This window comes from Nerophis lumbriciformis, linkage group LG28 (genome assembly GCF_033978685.3).
Source record: "Nerophis lumbriciformis linkage group LG28, RoL_Nlum_v2.1, whole genome shotgun sequence".
Classification (NCBI taxonomy): Eukaryota; Metazoa; Chordata; class Actinopteri; order Syngnathiformes; family Syngnathidae; genus Nerophis; species Nerophis lumbriciformis.
In genome coordinates this window covers 11,799,587-11,817,387 of record NC_084575.2, presented here as the reverse complement: position 1 = coordinate 11,817,387, position 17,801 = coordinate 11,799,587, and the positions used below count along the sequence as shown (strand labels likewise).

Sequence of the window (17,801 nt, the reverse complement as noted above, 5' to 3'; positions counted from 1 at the left end):
TTATAATCCGGTGCGCCTTATATATGGACCAATATTGAGCCACAACAGGTCTCGCAACTAAGGGATGTATAACGTAACCCCAGCCGCTACTGTAGCGTCTATTCTATGCGCCTTATAATGCGGTGCGCCTTATATATGAACAAAGTTTTAAAATAGGGCATTCATTGAAGGTGCGCCTTATAATCCGGTGCGCCATATAGTGCGGAAAATACGGTACTATTAACGGCAACAGGTAATTGTAAAAAAAAAAAAAAAAAAAACATTATGATTTGTATAATTTCAGAATGTGCTTGTTCTAGTTTAAAAAAAAGAAAACAATATGAAGTTGTCTTTATTTAGTTATCGTGCTATGAAATACATTTTTCTCTATGTGGCCCCTGAGCTAAAATGAGTTTGCTTTAAATGAACAAATACAGTAGTTGGGCAAAAATGAGGTCAACACATGTTAGGTTAAAAGGTCACAACATGTTTTTATAAGCGAATGTAAAACAGCATGTGTACTTAGCTGGCCTTATTAGCTAGATGTCAGTGCCAAAATACTGGAAACAGGTGTCAGTCTGCCAATCAAAACCGAGCGTTGTTGTGACAAAATGTATTATTTGCGGTTATTCCGCAATGACGATGTTTTGATCTTGCCTTGACTGATGAACATTATCACATAATTTATTCAGAAAATATAAATAATAACAAATAAAGTATATATACCGTATTTTCCGCACTATAAGGCGCACCTAAAAACCTCCAATTTTCTCAAAAGCTGACAGTGCGGCTTATAATCCGGTGCGCCTTATATATGGACCAATATTGAGCCACAACAGGTCTCGCAACTGAGGGATGTATAACGTAACCCCAGCCGCTACTGTAGCGTCTATTCTATGCGCCTTATAATGCGGTGCGCCTTATATATGAACAAAGTTTTAAAATAGGGCATTCATTGAAGGTGCGCCTTATAATCCGGTGCGCCATATAGTGCGGAAAATACGGTACTATTAACGGCAACAGGTAATTGTAAAAAAAAACAAAAAAACATTATGATTTGTATAATTTCAGAATGTGCTTGTTCTAGTTTTAAACAAAGAAAACAATATGAAGTTGTCTTTATTTTTAAGTTACCGTGCCATGAATATACCATTTCGGCCCACTTGAGAATACATTTTTCTCTATGTGGCCCATGAGCTAAAAGGAGTTTGCTTTAAATGAACAAATACAGTAGTTGGGCAAAAATGAGGTCAACACATGTTAGGTTAAAGGTCACAACATGTTTTTATAAGCGAATGTAAAACAGCATGTGTACTTAGCTGGCCTTATTAGCTAGATGTCAGTGCCAAAATACTGGAAACAGGTGTCAGTCTGCCAATCAAAACCGAGCGTTGTTGTGACAAAGTGTATTATTTGCGGTTATTCCGCAATGACGATGTTTTGATCTTGCTTTGACTGATGAACATAACCCCAGCCGCTACTGTAGCGTCTATTCTATGCGCCTTATAATGCGGTGCGCCTTATATATGAACAAAGTTTTAAAATAGGGCATTCATTGAAGGTGCGCCTTATAATCCGGTGCGCCATATAGTGCGGAAAATACGGTACTATTAACGGCAACAGGTAATTGTAAAAAACAAACAAAAAAAAACATTATGATTTGTATAATTTCAGAATGTGCTTGTTCTAGTTTTAAACAAAGAAAACAATATGAAGTTGTCTTTATTTTTAAGTTATCGTGCCATGAATATACCATTTCGGCCCACTTGGGAATACATTTTTCTCTATGTGGCCCATGAGGTAAAATGAGTTTGCTTTAAATGAACAAATACAGTAGTTGGGCAAAAATGAGGTCAACACATGTTAGGTTAAAGGTCACAACATGTTTTTATAAGCGAATGTAAAACAGCATGTGTACTTAGCTGGCCTTATTAGCTAGATGTCAGTGCCAAAATACTGGAAACAGGTGTCAGTCTGCCAATCAAAACCGAGCGTTGTTGTGACAAAGTGTATTATTTGCGGTTATTCCGCAATGAAGATGTTTTGATCTTGCCTTGACTGATGAACATTATCACATAATTTATTCAGAAAATATAAATAATAACAAATCAAGTACATATACCGTATTTTCCGCACTATAAGGCGCACCTAAAAACCTCAAATTTTCTCAAAAGCTGACAGTGCGGCTTATAATCCGGTGCGCCTTATATATGGACCAATATTGAGCCACAACAGGTCTCGCAACTAAGGGATGTATAACGTAACCCCAGCCGCTACTGTAGCGTCTATTCTATGCGCCTTATAATGCGGTGCGCCTTATATATGAACAAAGTTTTAAAATAGGGCATTCATTGAAGGTGCGCCTTATAATCCGGTGCGCCATATAGTGCGGAAAATACGGTACTATTAACGGCAACAGGTAATTGTAAAAAAAAAAAAAAAAAAAACATTATGATTTGTATAATTTCAGAATGTGCTTGTTCTAGTTTAAAAAAAAGAAAACAATATGAAGTTGTCTTTATTTAGTTATCGTGCTATGAAATACATTTTTCTCTATGTGGCCCCTGAGCTAAAATGAGTTTGCTTTAAATGAACAAATACAGTAGTTGGGCAAAAATGAGGTCAACACATGTTAGGTTAAAAGGTCACAACATGTTTTTATAAGCGAATGTAAAACAGCATGTGTACTTAGCTGGCCTTATTAGCTAGATGTCAGTGCCAAAATACTGGAAACAGGTGTCAGTCTGCCAATCAAAACCGAGCGTTGTTGTGACAAAATGTATTATTTGCGGTTATTCCGCAATGACGATGTTTTGATCTTGCCTTGACTGATGAACATTATCACATAATTTATTCAGAAAATATAAATAATAACAAATAAAGTATATATACCGTATTTTCCGCACTATAAGGCGCACCTAAAAACCTCCAATTTTCTCAAAAGCTGACAGTGCGGCTTATAATCCGGTGCGCCTTATATATGGACCAATATTGAGCCACAACAGGTCTCGCAACTGAGGGATGTATAACGTAACCCCAGCCGCTACTGTAGCGTCTATTCTATGCGCCTTATAATGCGGTGCGCCTTATATATGAACAAAGTTTTAAAATAGGGCATTCATTGAAGGTGCGCCTTATAATCCGGTGCGCCATATAGTGCGGAAAATACGGTACTATTAACGGCAACAGGTAATTGTAAAAAAAAACAAAAAAACATTATGATTTGTATAATTTCAGAATGTGCTTGTTCTAGTTTTAAACAAAGAAAACAATATGAAGTTGTCTTTATTTAGTTATCGTGCTATGAAATACATTTTTCTCAATGTGGCCCCTGAGCTAAAATGAGTTTGCTTTAAATGAACAAATACAGTAGTTGGGCACAAATGAGGTCAACACATGTTAGGTTAAAAGTCACGACATGTTTTTATAAGCGAATGTAAAACAGCATGTGTACTTAGCTGGCCTTATTAGCTAGATGTCAGTGCCAAAATACGGGAAACAGGTGTCAGTCTGTCAGTCAAAACGGAGCGTTGTTGTGACAAAGTGTATTATTTGCGGTTATTCCGCAATGACGATGTTTTGATCTTGCCTTGACTGATGAACATTATCACATAATTTATTCAGAAAATATAAATAATAACAAATCAAGTATATATACCGTATTTTCCGCACTATAAGGCGCACCTAAAAACCTCCAATTTTCTCAAAAGCTGACAGTGCGGCTTATAATCCGGTGCGCCTTATATATGGACCAATATTGAGCCACAACAGGTCTCGCAACTGAGGGATGTATAACGTAACCCCAGCCGCTACTGTAGCGTCTATTCTATGCGCCTTATAATGCGGTGCGCCTTATATATGAACAAAGTTTTAAAATAGGGCATTCATTGAAGGTGCGCCTTATAATCCGGTGCGCCATATAGTGCGGAAAATACGGTACTATTAACGGCAACAGGTAATTGTAAAAAAAAAACAAAAAAACATTATGATTTGTATAATTTCAGAATGTGCTTGTTCTAGTTTTAAACAAAGAAAACAATATGAAGTTGTCTTTATTTAGTTATCGTGCTATGAAATACATTTTTCTCAATGTGGCCCCTGAGCTAAAATGAGTTTGCTTTAAATGAACAAATACAGTAGTTGGGCACAAATGAGGTCAACACATGTTAGGTTAAAGGTCACGACATGTTTTTATAAGCGAATGTAAAACAGCATGTGTACTTAGCTGGCCTTATTAGCTAGATGTCAGTGTCAAAATACGGGAAACAGGTGTCAGTCTGTCAGTCAAAACGGAGCGTTGTTGTGACAAAGTGTATTATTTGCGGTTATTCCGCAATGACGATGTTTTGATCTTGCCTTGACTGATGAACATTATCACATAATTTATTCAGAAAATATAAATAATAACAAATCAAGTATATATACCGTATTTTCCGCACTATAAGGCGCACCTAAAAACCTCCAATTTTCTCAAAAGCTGACAGTGCGGCTTATAATCCGGTGCGCCTTATATATGGACCAATATTGAGCCACAACAGGTCTCGCAACTAAGGGATGTATAACGTAACCCCAGCCGCTACTGTAGCGTCTATTCTATGCGCCTTATAATGCGGTGTGCCTTATATATGAACAAAGTTTTAAAATAGGGCATTCATTGAAGGTGCGCCTTATAATCCGGTGCGCCATATAGTGCGGAAAATACGGTACTATTAACGGCAACAGGTAATTGTAAAAAAAAACAAAAAAACATTATGATTTGTATAATTTCAGAATGTGCTTGTTCTAGTTTTAAACAAAGAAAACAATATGAAGTTGTCTTTATTTAGTTATCGTGCTATGAAATACATTTTTCTCTATGTGGCCCCTGAGCTAAAATGAGTTTGCTTTAAATGAACAAATACAGTAGTTGGGCAAAAATGAGGTCAACACATGTTAGGTTAAAAGGTCACAACATGTTTTTATAAGCGAATGTAAAACAGCATGTGTACTTAGCTGGCCTTATTAGCTAGATGTCAGTGTCAAAATACGGGAAACAGGTGTCAGTCTGTCAGTCAAAACGGAGCGTTGTTGTGACAAAGTGTATTATTTGCGGTTATTCCGCAATGACGATGTTTTGATCTTGCTTTGACTGATGAACATTATCACATCATTTATTCAGAAAATATAAATAATAACAAATCAAGTATATATACCGTATTTTCCGCACTATAAGGCGCACCTAAAAACCTCCAATTTTCTCAAAAGCTGACAGTGCGGCTTATAATCCGGTGCGCCTTATATATGGACCAATATTGAGCCACAACAGGTCTCGCAACTAAGGGATGTATAACGTAACCCCAGCCGCTACTGTAGCGTCTATTCTATGCGCCTTATAATGCGGTGCGCCTTATATATGAACAAAGTTTTAAAATAGGGCATTCATTGAAGGTGCGCCTTATAATCCGGTGCGCCATATAGTGCGGAAAATACGGTACTATTAACGGCAACAGGTAATTGTAAAAAAAAAAAAAAAAAACATTATGATTTGTATAATTTCAGAATGTGCTTGTTCTAGTTTTAAACAAAGAAAACAATATGAAGTTGTCTTTATTTTTAAGTTATCGTGCCATGAATATACCATTTCGGCCCACTTGGGAATACATTTTTCTCTATGTGGCCCATGAGCTAAAATGAGTTTGCTTTAAATGAACAAATACAGTAGTTGGGCAAAAATGAGGTCAACACATGTTAGGTTAAAGGTCACAACATGTTTTTATAAGCGAATGTAAAACAGCACGTGTACTTAGCTGGCTTTATTAGCTAGATGTCAGTGCCAAAATACTGGAAACAGGTGTCAGTCTGCCAATCAAAACCGAGCGTTGTTGTGACAAAGTGTATTATTTGCGGTTATTCCGCAATGACGATGTTTTGATCTTGCCTTGACTGATGAACATTATCACATCATTTATTCAGAAAATATAAATAACGACAAAGTATATACACTATTAGCGGCAACAGGTAATTGTAAAAAAAAACAAAAAACATTATGATTTGTATAATTTCATAATGTGCTTGTTCTAGTTTTAAACAAAGAAAACAATATGAAGTTGTCTTTATTTTTATGTTATCGTGCCATGAATTTACCATTCCGGCCCACTTGGGAATAGATTTATCTCTATGTGGCCCCTGAGCTAAAATGAATTCGACACCCCTGCTTTAAATGAACAAATACAGTAGTTGGGCAAAAATGAGGTCAACACATGTTAGGTTAAAGGTCACGACATATTTTTATAAGCGAATGCAAAACAGCATGTGTACTTAGCTGGCCTTATTAGCTAGATGTAAGTGCCAAAATACTGGAAACAGGTGTTAGTCTGTCAATCAAAACCGAGCGTTGTTCTGACAAAGTGTATTATTTGCGGTTATTCCGCAATGACGATGTTTTGATCTTGCCTTGACTGATGAACATTATCACATAATTTATTCAGAAAATATAAATAATAACAAATCAAGTATATATACCGTATTTTCCGCACTATAAGGCGCACCTAAAAACCTCCAATTTTCTCAAAAGCTGACAGTGCGGCTTATAATCCGGTGCGCCTTATATATGGACCAATATTGAGCCACAACAGGTCTCGCAACTAAGGGATGTATAACGTAACCCCAGCCGCTACTGTAGCGTCTATTCTATGCGCCTTATAATGCGGTGCGCCTTATATATGAACAAAGTTTTAAAATAGGGCATTCATTGAAGGTGCGCCTTATACTCCGGTGCGCCATATAGTGCGGAAAATACGGTACTATTAACGGCAACAGGTAATTGTAAAAAAAAACAAAAAAACATTATGATTTGTATAATTTCAGAATGTGCTTGTTCTAGTTTTAAACAAAGAAAACAATATGAAGTTGTCTTTATTTAGTTATCGTGCTATGAAATACATTTTTCTCTATGTGGCCCCTGAGCTAAAATGAGTTTGCTTTAAATGAACAAATACAGTAGTTGGGCAAAAATGAGGTCAACACATGTTAGGTTAAAGGTCACAACATGTTTTTATAAGCGAATGTAAAACAGCATGTGTACTTAGCTGGCCTTATTAGCTAGATGTCAGTGCCAAAATACTGGAAACAGGTGTCAGTCTGTCAGTCAAAACGGAGCGTTGTTGTGACAAAGTGTATTATTTGCGGTTATTCCGCAATGACGATGTTTTGATCTCACCTAGAAGGAGCAGTTTGACTTCTCTGGCCGCCTTCTCTCCATCTTCTCGCAGGTTCTTGTCGATCATTTTAGACCTCTCAGCGGCCGCCTTGTCCTCGGCACTCACCGTGCAGCCCATTATTCCGCAGACACGGCAGCGCCGACGCGAACGAGACGGGAAGATGATCAAATTCCCACGCGAGACAAAAAAAAGGAGAAGCTTCCAATTCATTCGTGTGTTCCCCTAAAATGTCACCGATGCCTCATTTCCATAACTCACTCGCTCCCGCTGCTACGACGTCCCCATTGGACCCCGGTCCTGATCCTGCTCGAGGTTCCGGTCCCTCTCCAGGACTCTACACGGACCACCAGAAGTTGACCCAAGTTTTTCCTGTTCCCTTCAAGCCACCTGGCAGACGCGAGCCAATTAAAAAGATGCGAGTGGGCGAGTGAGCCGACTTGTTAGAAGTGCGGCCAGTTAGAGACTCGACCACTAGGGGTCACTGTGGTCACACAGTCTGCTTTGTGGCACGATTACGTAACGGACTTCATGGATTGTGGGTAAACAGCGACAACTAGTGGACAAACGTAGATCGCCACCAAATCATCAGATGCTGAAGAGCTGCAACATGGACGCCACAAATCATGTTTAAATTGTTTAAATGCTCTAAAGTATTCACACATATGGTTTTCTACACTAAAATTAATCTATTTATTATTATTATTCAACAACTTATTTTTCTTCTCCAGATTTTGGCGCGCTACCTTCCACGTTTCATCCGATTCAAACCGTTCCAACTTCAAACTGTTCAGCCCATTTGGGAAATTCCCAGATTTCCCAGAATTCCAGGTTTTCCCATTCAAAATGATTTGCTGATTTTTCAAACTTCCACCATTTCCACATTTTTCAACCAATTCAAACGTTTCCACCTTTTACACATCCCACCATTCTGGAAATTCAAACTACTCTTTTTTTTCAAGTTCAAAAAAATTCCAGAATTTCTGGTTTTCCAAAGCCCTATTTCCACCCTTTTTTCTGGCGACTACTCATCCCACATTTTTCAACCCACTTCAACCGTTCCACCGTCAAAACATTCCTCCTAATTAAGACAACAAACAAACTTGGTTTTTGAACTGGAAAATTCCCGGCTTTCCCGAAATTCCAGGAATTACATAATAACCATTTCTCAATTCAACATGTACTACTTCAACATGTCTCCGCCGATTTGAAAAATTTCAACATCAACCAATTCAACTCATTCAAGTTTTTTTTTAGTTTTTTTTTTTTTTACCATTTTTCCACATTCAACAAATTTCCAGGAATTCCCATTTTTTGGTAACCTATTCCCACCCTTAAGTTCAACTACTCCTTTCACATTTTTCAACTCATTTCAACCGTTCCACCGTCAAAACACTCCTCATATTCAGGTCAAAAACCAAAAATGGTTAAGGATCTACAAATATTCCTGGTTTTCCCGAAATTCCAGGAAATTCTCAATTAAAAACAGTTACTAATTCAACATTTCTTGACCGATTCAAACAATTCCAACACCAACCATGCAATTCAGCTCATTCAGGACATTTAGGTTCCTAATAATTTATTTAAAAAGTCCCGCTTTTCTCAAAATTCCGAAATTTCCAGGAAGTTCCCATTGAAATGAATGGGATATTTTTGCACAATTGCCACATTTTTCAACCTATTCAGACCATTCCAACATTAACACATTCCACTTATCCTGGACATTCAAACTAACACTTTCCAAAGGTCCAAACCAAATTCCAGTTTCCCTGGAAATTCAAACTCTTCAACATTCAAACCATTCCAACATTCAAACTATTTCAGCGTTTAAACGATTTCAACATTTAAACCATTTCTACATTCATCCTACATTCCATTAGCATTTCAGTTCAGCATCAGCTTTTCAACATTCAAACTATTCTTATATTTATACTACATTCTGTCAGCATTTCACTTCAACTTCAGTATTGGAGCATTCACACCCAATTCCTTCAGGAATTGCCTCTTCTAGTTGAAAATTTAATTATATTTTGATATAGATGATGTATTTATATAATCATACCACTCACTTGTCTGAGCTATGTAAAAGTACATTTTGGTTTAGATTACCAACATTGTCAATGTAATACTTTAATGTATATTTTTTTAAATCAAATAAAACATATTAATCAGAAGTTGTACTTACTTATATTAAGTGTTGTTTGTGTTTTTCTGCTTGTTTACTTATTAAAAATGTTTCAAACCGTGACATTGTTTTTCGAATGTTTCAGCTTCACTGCTATTACAAATAAATTATTACATAACATTTTTTATCCAGTTTCTCATTCACTGATTTATGAGTTTTAGGCACTTAAAAACAATAACAAATGTTAACTACTGATAATTATTATCATTATTACAATGCCCAGTGGCGTTGTGGTTAGAGTGTCTGCCCTGAAACTGGCAGGTTGTGAGTTCGAACCTCGGCCGAGTTATACCAAAGACTATAAAAATGGGACCCATTGGCTCTCTGCTTAGTACTCAGCATCAAGGGTTGGAACTGGGATAAATCACCAAAACAATTTCCGAGTGTGGCCACCGCTGCTACTGACTGCTCCCCTCACTTCCCAGGGGGTGAACAAGGGGACGGGTCGAATGCAGAGGATAATTTCACCACACCTGATGTGTGTGTGACTATCAGTGGTACTTTAACTTTTAAATAATTGGAATTGAATGCTAAATGTACACTTTATAAATGATCATTAATTATTTCTGTTTGTAAATAAATGACAATTGAAATGATGATGCCAGACATGATGGGAAAACATTTCCAATGATTTTATTGTCAAACTAAAACAGTGCATGCTATTTACACTTTACAATCTACCGTAAATATGCCTCACACATATAAAACGTTCACATTCATATACATCCTTTATATAAAGCCACGTCTTGTTCGCCAAAAAAGACACTGATGAACCTATTATGTGTCATGGCTATGAATGTTCTCATTCATCCAGGTCATTATAATCTCAGGGCATTCAATCGATCGCAACTGGACTGTTTGGTTTGTCTTGGAAGACGTTTCGCCTCTCATCCGAGTAAGCTTCATCAGTTCATGCTCATAGACTTATTAGAAAACCAGTCAAGTTGCCATCGATTGAATGCCCTGAGAGAATTATGTGTCTTTTCCACAGATGAGTGCATTGTAACATGATCAGATACAACAAACATCATCAAGTCCAGGAAATGCACGTTTGAAATATTCTATAAGCTAAAGCTTGCATTTAAGGCATTTTTAAAAACCAATAGGTAGCTTGTTGTCATTTTGGCATGATCCCTTCAAAACAAAAACACTGCAAAAACATTGGAAGGGACGGACAATGATTTCCTTGAGGTGTTCATCATAATTTATCAGTGAAAATATCTTCATAGCAGCAATCCAACCAGCTGCAAGTACAATTATAGAGTTGTACATAAATACATATGTTGATATGACGTAAAAACGTCTTTAGCAGCAGTAGAAAATACCTTTTTCGAAATGTTTTCTCCTTTGAAACTGGTAACTGTTATTCAGTCCCTCTAGGAATTCACAAGTTCAACCAAACCCTTTGCTACTTTCTTCAATGCCCGCAACTTCAACGGTCTAATCAAAACATGTTTGTTTCTTGTGTAGACGAAGCAGGAACAACAACGTGCAACAATATACCGTATCAATCAATCAAAGTGTATTTATATAGCCCTTAATCACAAGTGTCTCAAAGGGCTGCACAAGCCACAACGACATCCTCGGCTCAAATCCCACATCAGGGCAAGAAAAAACTCAACCCAATGGGTGTCATGTCTGTGTAATCATGTTTTTGTTAAGTCATGTTTTTGTTTAGTTTCTGTCTTTTCACTCCCTTGTCTGGTCACCATAGCAACCATTAGTTTTCACCTGTCACGTCACGCACCTGTTTCACGTTTTGAGTCACGCACCTGCTTTCACTAATCATGTCCATAGTATTTAAGTTCAGTGTTTTTCAGTTTTTCTTTCTGACGACCTCGCACCCCATACCGCACCCCATATATGCTTCTGCACACCGTTATGATCCTTGCTGTTCCTTTTTCATGCCGGTTCCATGCCAAGTAAGTTTTTGTTTCTCAAGCCACAGTTAATGTTTTGTTTAATTGTTCATAGTTTCCGCCACTGTGCGTGCTTTTCATTTGTACTTTTTGGTATAGTCTTTTGGTTTCATAGCTTATTCTCCGCCATTGTGCGCGCTTTTTGTTTGATCTTTTTTTAATAAATAAATCATGTACCTTGGTTCCCGTCTCGCCCGTGCCAACTTTCCGTTGCATCCCGGAAAAGCAAACTCCCCAGACCAAGTCGTGACAGTGTGCAGAAGCATATATGGGGTGCGGTATGGGGTGCGAGGTCGTCAGAAAGAAAAACTGAAAAACACTGAACTTAAATACTATGGACATGATTAGTGAAAGCAGGTGCGTGACTCAAAACGTGAAACAGGTGCGTGACGTGACAGGTGAAAACTAATGGTTGCTATGGTGACCAGACAAGGGAGTGAAAAGACAGAAACTAAACAAAAACATGACTTAACAAAAACATGATTACACAGACATGACAATGGGATACAATGAGCAACCTTGGAGGGGACCTCAGATGTGGGGACCCCCACCCCTGGGCGAGTTGTAGCTCAGACCTACTTCCTGTTCCTGCTTACAATGCTAAGCCTAGGAATTAAACATCGATTTAGTAATTTTGTTGAAATCCTTCGCCTTTTCAGGGTAAGTGTGGTAATCTGAAATCTCCTTGTTCATTTCTGTTGTTGTTTGCACACAATGTTCACTCTCTCTCTCATCCTCAGTATGGAGTGCAGCTGGTGCGAGGCAGCAGCACACACCTGACATTAATTAGGAGCAGCCTATTTAACCTGGCTGCTGACGGCCTGTGAGCGCCGGAACTTTGTTACTGCTTGCTACCTGTTTATCTTGCCAGAGAACTCACTAGTTCGTCGTGTGCCCTTCATATCAGGTTTGCCTGTATATTTCCTAGCCTTGTCTAGCGTTTTCATTTTGTACTTTGTTTATCTATTTACTTCTTTCATGAAGTATGTTTTCCTAGCCTCGTCTAGCGTTTTTAGTTTGTACTTTGTTTTATATTAACTTCTTTCATGAAGTATTTTTTCCTAGCCTTGTCTAGCGCTTTTAGTTTGTGTGTTATCTCTCGTAGTAGTTTTTTTACATGGTGTGTTTTGTTGTGTATACCACCATCGCCTTTATTTTGCTACTTTGTGCTTCCTCCTAAATAAAAGGAAGAGCTATTGTACACAATAAGTCTCTGCATCCTTGGGATCCACCCTACCAATTCCTAACAGAAAAGTTCCGGCCAAACTATGGAACCCGCAGAGACAGATGCCTGGAAAAGAGCATTACAAGGCCAGGCTCAACGGATCAACCAGCAGGGGGACCAGCTAGACCACCTGAGCCGAGGTCTACAGGGACTGTCGGAGCGTCAAGACACCATGTTGGAGCGAGTCAACATGTTGCTAGCCACTGTTGTACCCACCTCGACCACCGTGCCTGACCAGACATCCGCCCAGCCTACACAACCCGCAAGTACCAGCAACATACGGCTATCCCGACCCGAACGTTTTTCCGGAGAAAGGGAAGACGTAAGACAATTCCTGACTCAGTGTGAACTACATTTCGAGCTAAACGCTTCCGCTTTCACCTCTGAGCGGGCTAAGGTAGCGTTTGTTATCTCCCACCTGTCTGGCCGTGCGGGCACCTGGGCGACTGCTGAATGGAACCGTCAGACCACCTCCAGCTCCACATATGCGAACTTTTCCAAAGCCATGAAGCAAATCTTCCAACGACGACTCCCAGGTAGAGAGGCAGCGAGATCCCTTTTTCGGCTGCAACAGGGTTCACGACGGGTCGCAGATTACGCGATCGAGTTCCGCACCATGGCCGCCGACTGTGACTGGGGTCCCTCGGCGCTGTTGGACGCTTTCTTCCTGGGTCTCGCGGACGAGATTCGTCACATGATGATCCCGCTGTCACTCCCGACGAACCTGGATGATCTCATCGAACTGGCGGTGCAAATCGACTTCCGCCTATTGGAGGAGAGGCGGGATCGACGAGGGAGACAAGCCCCACCTAGCAGCCAATCAGCACCTGCTAGACCTGCCATCTGCAAAACTGAGCAATTCGTTCCCGAAGACACCTCTCCTTCGGGGCAGATAGATGAGCCGATGCAACTGGGAGGTCGTCGACTCACCACTGCCGAGAGGGAACGCCGTTTTCGCCTCCAACTCTGCCTATACTGTGGGGCCGCTGATCACCTCATCTCCCGCTGCAAGGAACTGCCGCGCCCCGCCGCACGGCCAAGAGTGCGCCCTCACTCACCAGAGGACACGTCCACCAGAGGTCGCCGTTCTCCTTCGTCGGCCGCAGGCAGAATGCAGCTAAAAGGTACTTTTTCTTGGTCTAACCAACAAATAGACATTTGCGCTCTCATTGACTCAGGAGCAGATGATAACTTTTTGGACTTTGAGTTCATGAGACTCCATAAGATTCCAGTTGTAAAACTGTATGTGCCCAAGAGGGTGTATTCTCTAGATGGGCGCCTATTAGCCAGTATAACCCACCAGACCCTCCCGCTCAACCTGCGCTTGTCTGGTAATCATTGTGAGAAAATAATTTTTTTTATCGTGCCATCACGGTCCGCGCCTGTCATTTTGGGGATAACCTGGCTACATAAGCATAACCCGCACATAGACTGGCCTCGCTCGGCCATTATTAATTGGAGTGTGACCTGCCACATACATTGTCTTCGTTCCGCAGCAGGATCCCACACACCGCCACCTACCTCCGTTATAGAGAACATAGACTTAACAAACGTGCCCACAAACTACCATGATTTAAAAGCGGTATTTAGCAAGGATAGAGCACTCTCACTTCCCCCCCACCGACCCTACGATTGTGGTATCGATTTGCTAGCCGGCGCGGCTTTACCATCGACCCGTTTGTACAAGGTGTCTAATACCGAACTCAAAGCACTAGAAGAATACATAAACACATCACGAGCTGCGGGCCTCATTCGTCCTTCTACTGCACCGGTAGCTGCTGGATTTTTTTTTGTCGAAAAGAAGGACAAGTCCCTACGGCCTTGTATAGACTACCGTGCTCTTAATCAGATTACTGTCAAGAATAAGTATCCGACAGAGGGCCACAGTTTTCCTCGGCTGTCTGGAGGGCATTCTGCAAGTCTCTGGGGGCCTCCCCTAGCCTATCCTCCGGCTACCACCCTCAGAGCAATGGACAGACCGAGCGGACCAACCAAGACCTGGAGGCGGCCATCAGGTGCACATGTCATCAGCAACCCTCAACCTGGTCTGAGAATCTCCCATGGATCGAATACGCTCACAATTCCCTCATTAGCTCCGCCACCGGCCTGTCTCCATTTCACGTCGCCTATGGTTTCCAACCCCCAGTTTTTTCTTCTACCCAACCCAATGCTGACGTTCCATCCGTAACGGCACACCTGCGCCGGGCTCATCAAGCTTGGCGTAACACCAGGGCGGCGTTAAGAAGAACATCGGCCAGGAACCAACTCTTAGCCAACCGCCATCGCACACCAGCCCCACACTACCAGTTGGGACAGAAGGTCTGGTTATCGTCCCGGGACCTACCATTGGCCACCGACTCTAAGAAACTGGCTCCCAGGTTCATTGGACCATACCCCATTGTCAAGATCATCAATCGTGTTGCAGTCAGGCTCCATCTCCCAAAATCTCTCAAGTGCCATCCTGTTTTTCACGTGTCCCGCATCAAGCCTGTCGCATCCAGCCCGCTCAGTCCTCCTGAGGTACCGCCTCCTCCACCCAGGCTGGTTGAAGGTCACCCAGCATTTACAGTAAACACCATCTTAGATGTGAGAAGAAGGGGCAGGGGTTTCCAATACCTGGTAGACTGGGAGGGGTACGGCCCGGAGGAGCGGTCATGGATTTCTAGATCGCTTATAATTGACAAGGACTTGATCAAGGAATTTTACGTTCGATTTCCAGACAAACCAGGTAGGCCGCCAGGAGGCGTCCGTTGAGGGGGGGGTACTGTGGTAATCTGAAATCTCCTTGTTCATTTCTGTTGTTGTTTGCACACAATGTTCACTCTCTCTCTCATCCTCAGTATGGAGTGCAGCTGGTGCGAGGCAGCAGCACACACCTGACATTAATTAGGAGCAGCCTATTTAACCTGGCTGCTGACGGCCTGTGAGCGCCGGAACTTTGTTACTGCTTGCTACCTGTTTATCTTGCCAGAGAACTCACTAGTTCGTCGTGTGCCCTTCATATCAGGTTTGCCTGTATATTTCCTAGCCTTGTCTAGCGTTTTCATTTTGTACTTTGTTTATCTATTTACTTCTTTCATGAAGTATGTTTTCCTAGCCTCGTCTAGCGTTTTTAGTTTGTACTTTGTTTTATATTAACTTCTTTCATGAAGTATTTTTTCCTAGCCTTGTCTAGCGCTTTTAGTTTGTGTGTTATCTCTCGTAGTAGTTTTTTTACATGGTGTGTTTTGTTGTGTATACCACCATCGCCTTTATTTTGCTACTTTGTGCTTCCTCCTAAATAAAAGGAAGAGCTATTGTACACAATAAGTCTCTGCATCCTTGGGATCCACCCTACCAATTCCTAACAGTAAGGTTACAAGGAAATCTGTAAAATCACAAGATGATTCAATAGAATTAAAAAAAAAAAGTCACAAAACATGCAACTTTTGCCACAGCTTTCTGAAAAAGCTGCTGCAAATTCAGGCACTTTGAGGAGCAACAATCACAAAAAATACATTGGATTGTGTATATTTTCTATTTATAGATTGATTGCATGCGGTTTGTGTTAAAATGACAACCCATAAAAAATGTAGAAATTAAAAAGCGATCATCAAAATAACAGTAACGCAAAAATACTTCAAAAGATCTTCCATTGAACTCCTTAGAGCAGTGGTTCTCAAATGGGGGTACGCGTACCCCTGGGGGTACTTGAAGGTATGCCAAGAGGTACGTGAGATTTTTTTTAAATATTCTAAAAATAGCAACAATTCAAAAATCCCTTATAAATATATTTATTGAATAATACTTCAACAAAATATGAATGTAAGTTCATACACTGAACATCAAATCAAGTAGGCTATTCCATTCATTACAATGCAACAATGCAATATTCAGTGTTGACAGCTAGATTTTTTGTGGACATGTTCCATAAATATTGATGTTAAAGATTTATTTTTTTGTAAAGAAATGTTTAGAATTAAGTTCATGAATCCAGATGGATCTCTATTGCAATCCCCAAAGAGGGCACTTTAAGTTGATGATTACTTCTATGTGTAGACATCTTTATTTATAATTGAATCACTTGTTTATTTTTCAACAAGTTTTTAGTTATTTTTATATCTTTTTTTCCAAATAGTTCAAGAAAGACCACTGCAAATGAGCAATATTTTGCACTCTTATACAATTTAATAAATGAAAAACTGATGACATAGTGCTATATTTTACTTCTTTATCTCTTTTTTTCAACCAAAAATGCTTTGCTCTGATTAGGGGGTACTTGAATTTAAAAAAATTTCACAGGGGGTACATCACTGAAAAAAGGTTGAGAACCACTGCCTTAGAGAGCAAAACGGTCATTTAGTTGATTTGTTAGTGAGAAATAGCGCACAAAAACACTTTCAAACACAATTTACACGTTCTTTGTCATTCCCCAAAGATCAGACTAATAAAAGTAAGGTCAGGAATTTAATACTTGATGACTTAACTGCATATTTAAACTTGCAGTAATCCAAAGAGAGGTGTACTGTTATGAATTATTTGAAAATCACCAGTAATCAATGATTTGTCATAACACGAATAAAAAGCAAACCATACATTAAACTGTGGGCCAAGAGGTTCTATTAGTAAAATGCAGATTTTAAAAAAAATGTAATTACATTGGAAATATATACATGAAATAATCATACATTTACACGTTTAACAAACTCCTTTTTTTTTTACCGAATTCGAATCTAAATGTCCTTTGTTGAAATATTAACATTCATGATAATGTTATTAGTTTGCTTATTGTTTATGTTGCGAATGTATATATTATAAACTGTGATTGTAAACGCAAATTGAAAAAAAAAAGATTAGGCTCCAGTCACGCCCGCGACCGCGGAGAGGGACAAGCGGTAGAAAATGGATGGAAAAGTGAAGATGATCATTTGGTGTAAAAATCGTGAGAAACATTTGGATGATTAACTTCATTGTAGTTAAATACAGTCCTTAAAAACATAGTAGTAATATAAATACGCACTCCTGTTGTCTGTCAAACACGTACTGCATCCAACCTACTTCTGTAAAGTACAGGAAGTAATTATGCACGTGTTATATGTTAATTCGTATCCTCTTTTCTTGTTATGACTTTTATAGCAAAGCTTTGTTCTGGTTGGAGGGCCATCGTGGTTTCTTTCAGTGAGTCGACTCTTCTTTCTGCACTCACGTACACTCTAGTGGCCGCCGCCACCATTGCTGCTCCCCGTCGTCCAGTCGTTGATGATGAAGCTCAGGCTCATTATCATGAAGGACACCCCCAGGGCGGCAAAACAGGCAGC

At 39.8% G+C, this 17,801-nt stretch overlaps 2 protein-coding genes across 4 annotated transcripts in view; both read right to left on the bottom strand.

Moving 5' to 3' along the window:
* Positions 1 to 7,646, bottom strand: part of LOC133570857 (guanine nucleotide-binding protein G(i) subunit alpha-2-like) — an 89,873-nt gene extending 82,227 nt beyond the window's left edge. The window contains exon 1 of one of the 2 annotated variants that reach the window (XM_061923610.1): positions 7,178 to 7,646. In XM_061923610.1, the coding sequence (XP_061779594.1) occupies positions 7,178 to 7,388 (211 nt within the window). In that variant the 5' untranslated portion in view covers positions 7,389 to 7,646. The remainder of the gene's footprint in view (positions 1 to 7,177) is intronic. The other variant, XM_061923611.1, reaches the window with a different exon arrangement.
* Positions 7,647 to 15,859: 8,213 nt separating this feature from the next.
* The window catches only part of slc38a3b (solute carrier family 38 member 3b), a 72,409-nt gene continuing 70,467 nt past the window's right edge, over positions 15,860 to 17,801 (bottom strand). For both annotated transcript variants that reach the window (XM_061923608.1, XM_061923607.1), the window contains one exon: positions 15,860 to 17,801. In XM_061923608.1, coding sequence (XP_061779592.1) covers positions 17,697 to 17,801 — 105 coding nt within the window. In that variant the 3' untranslated portion in view covers positions 15,860 to 17,696.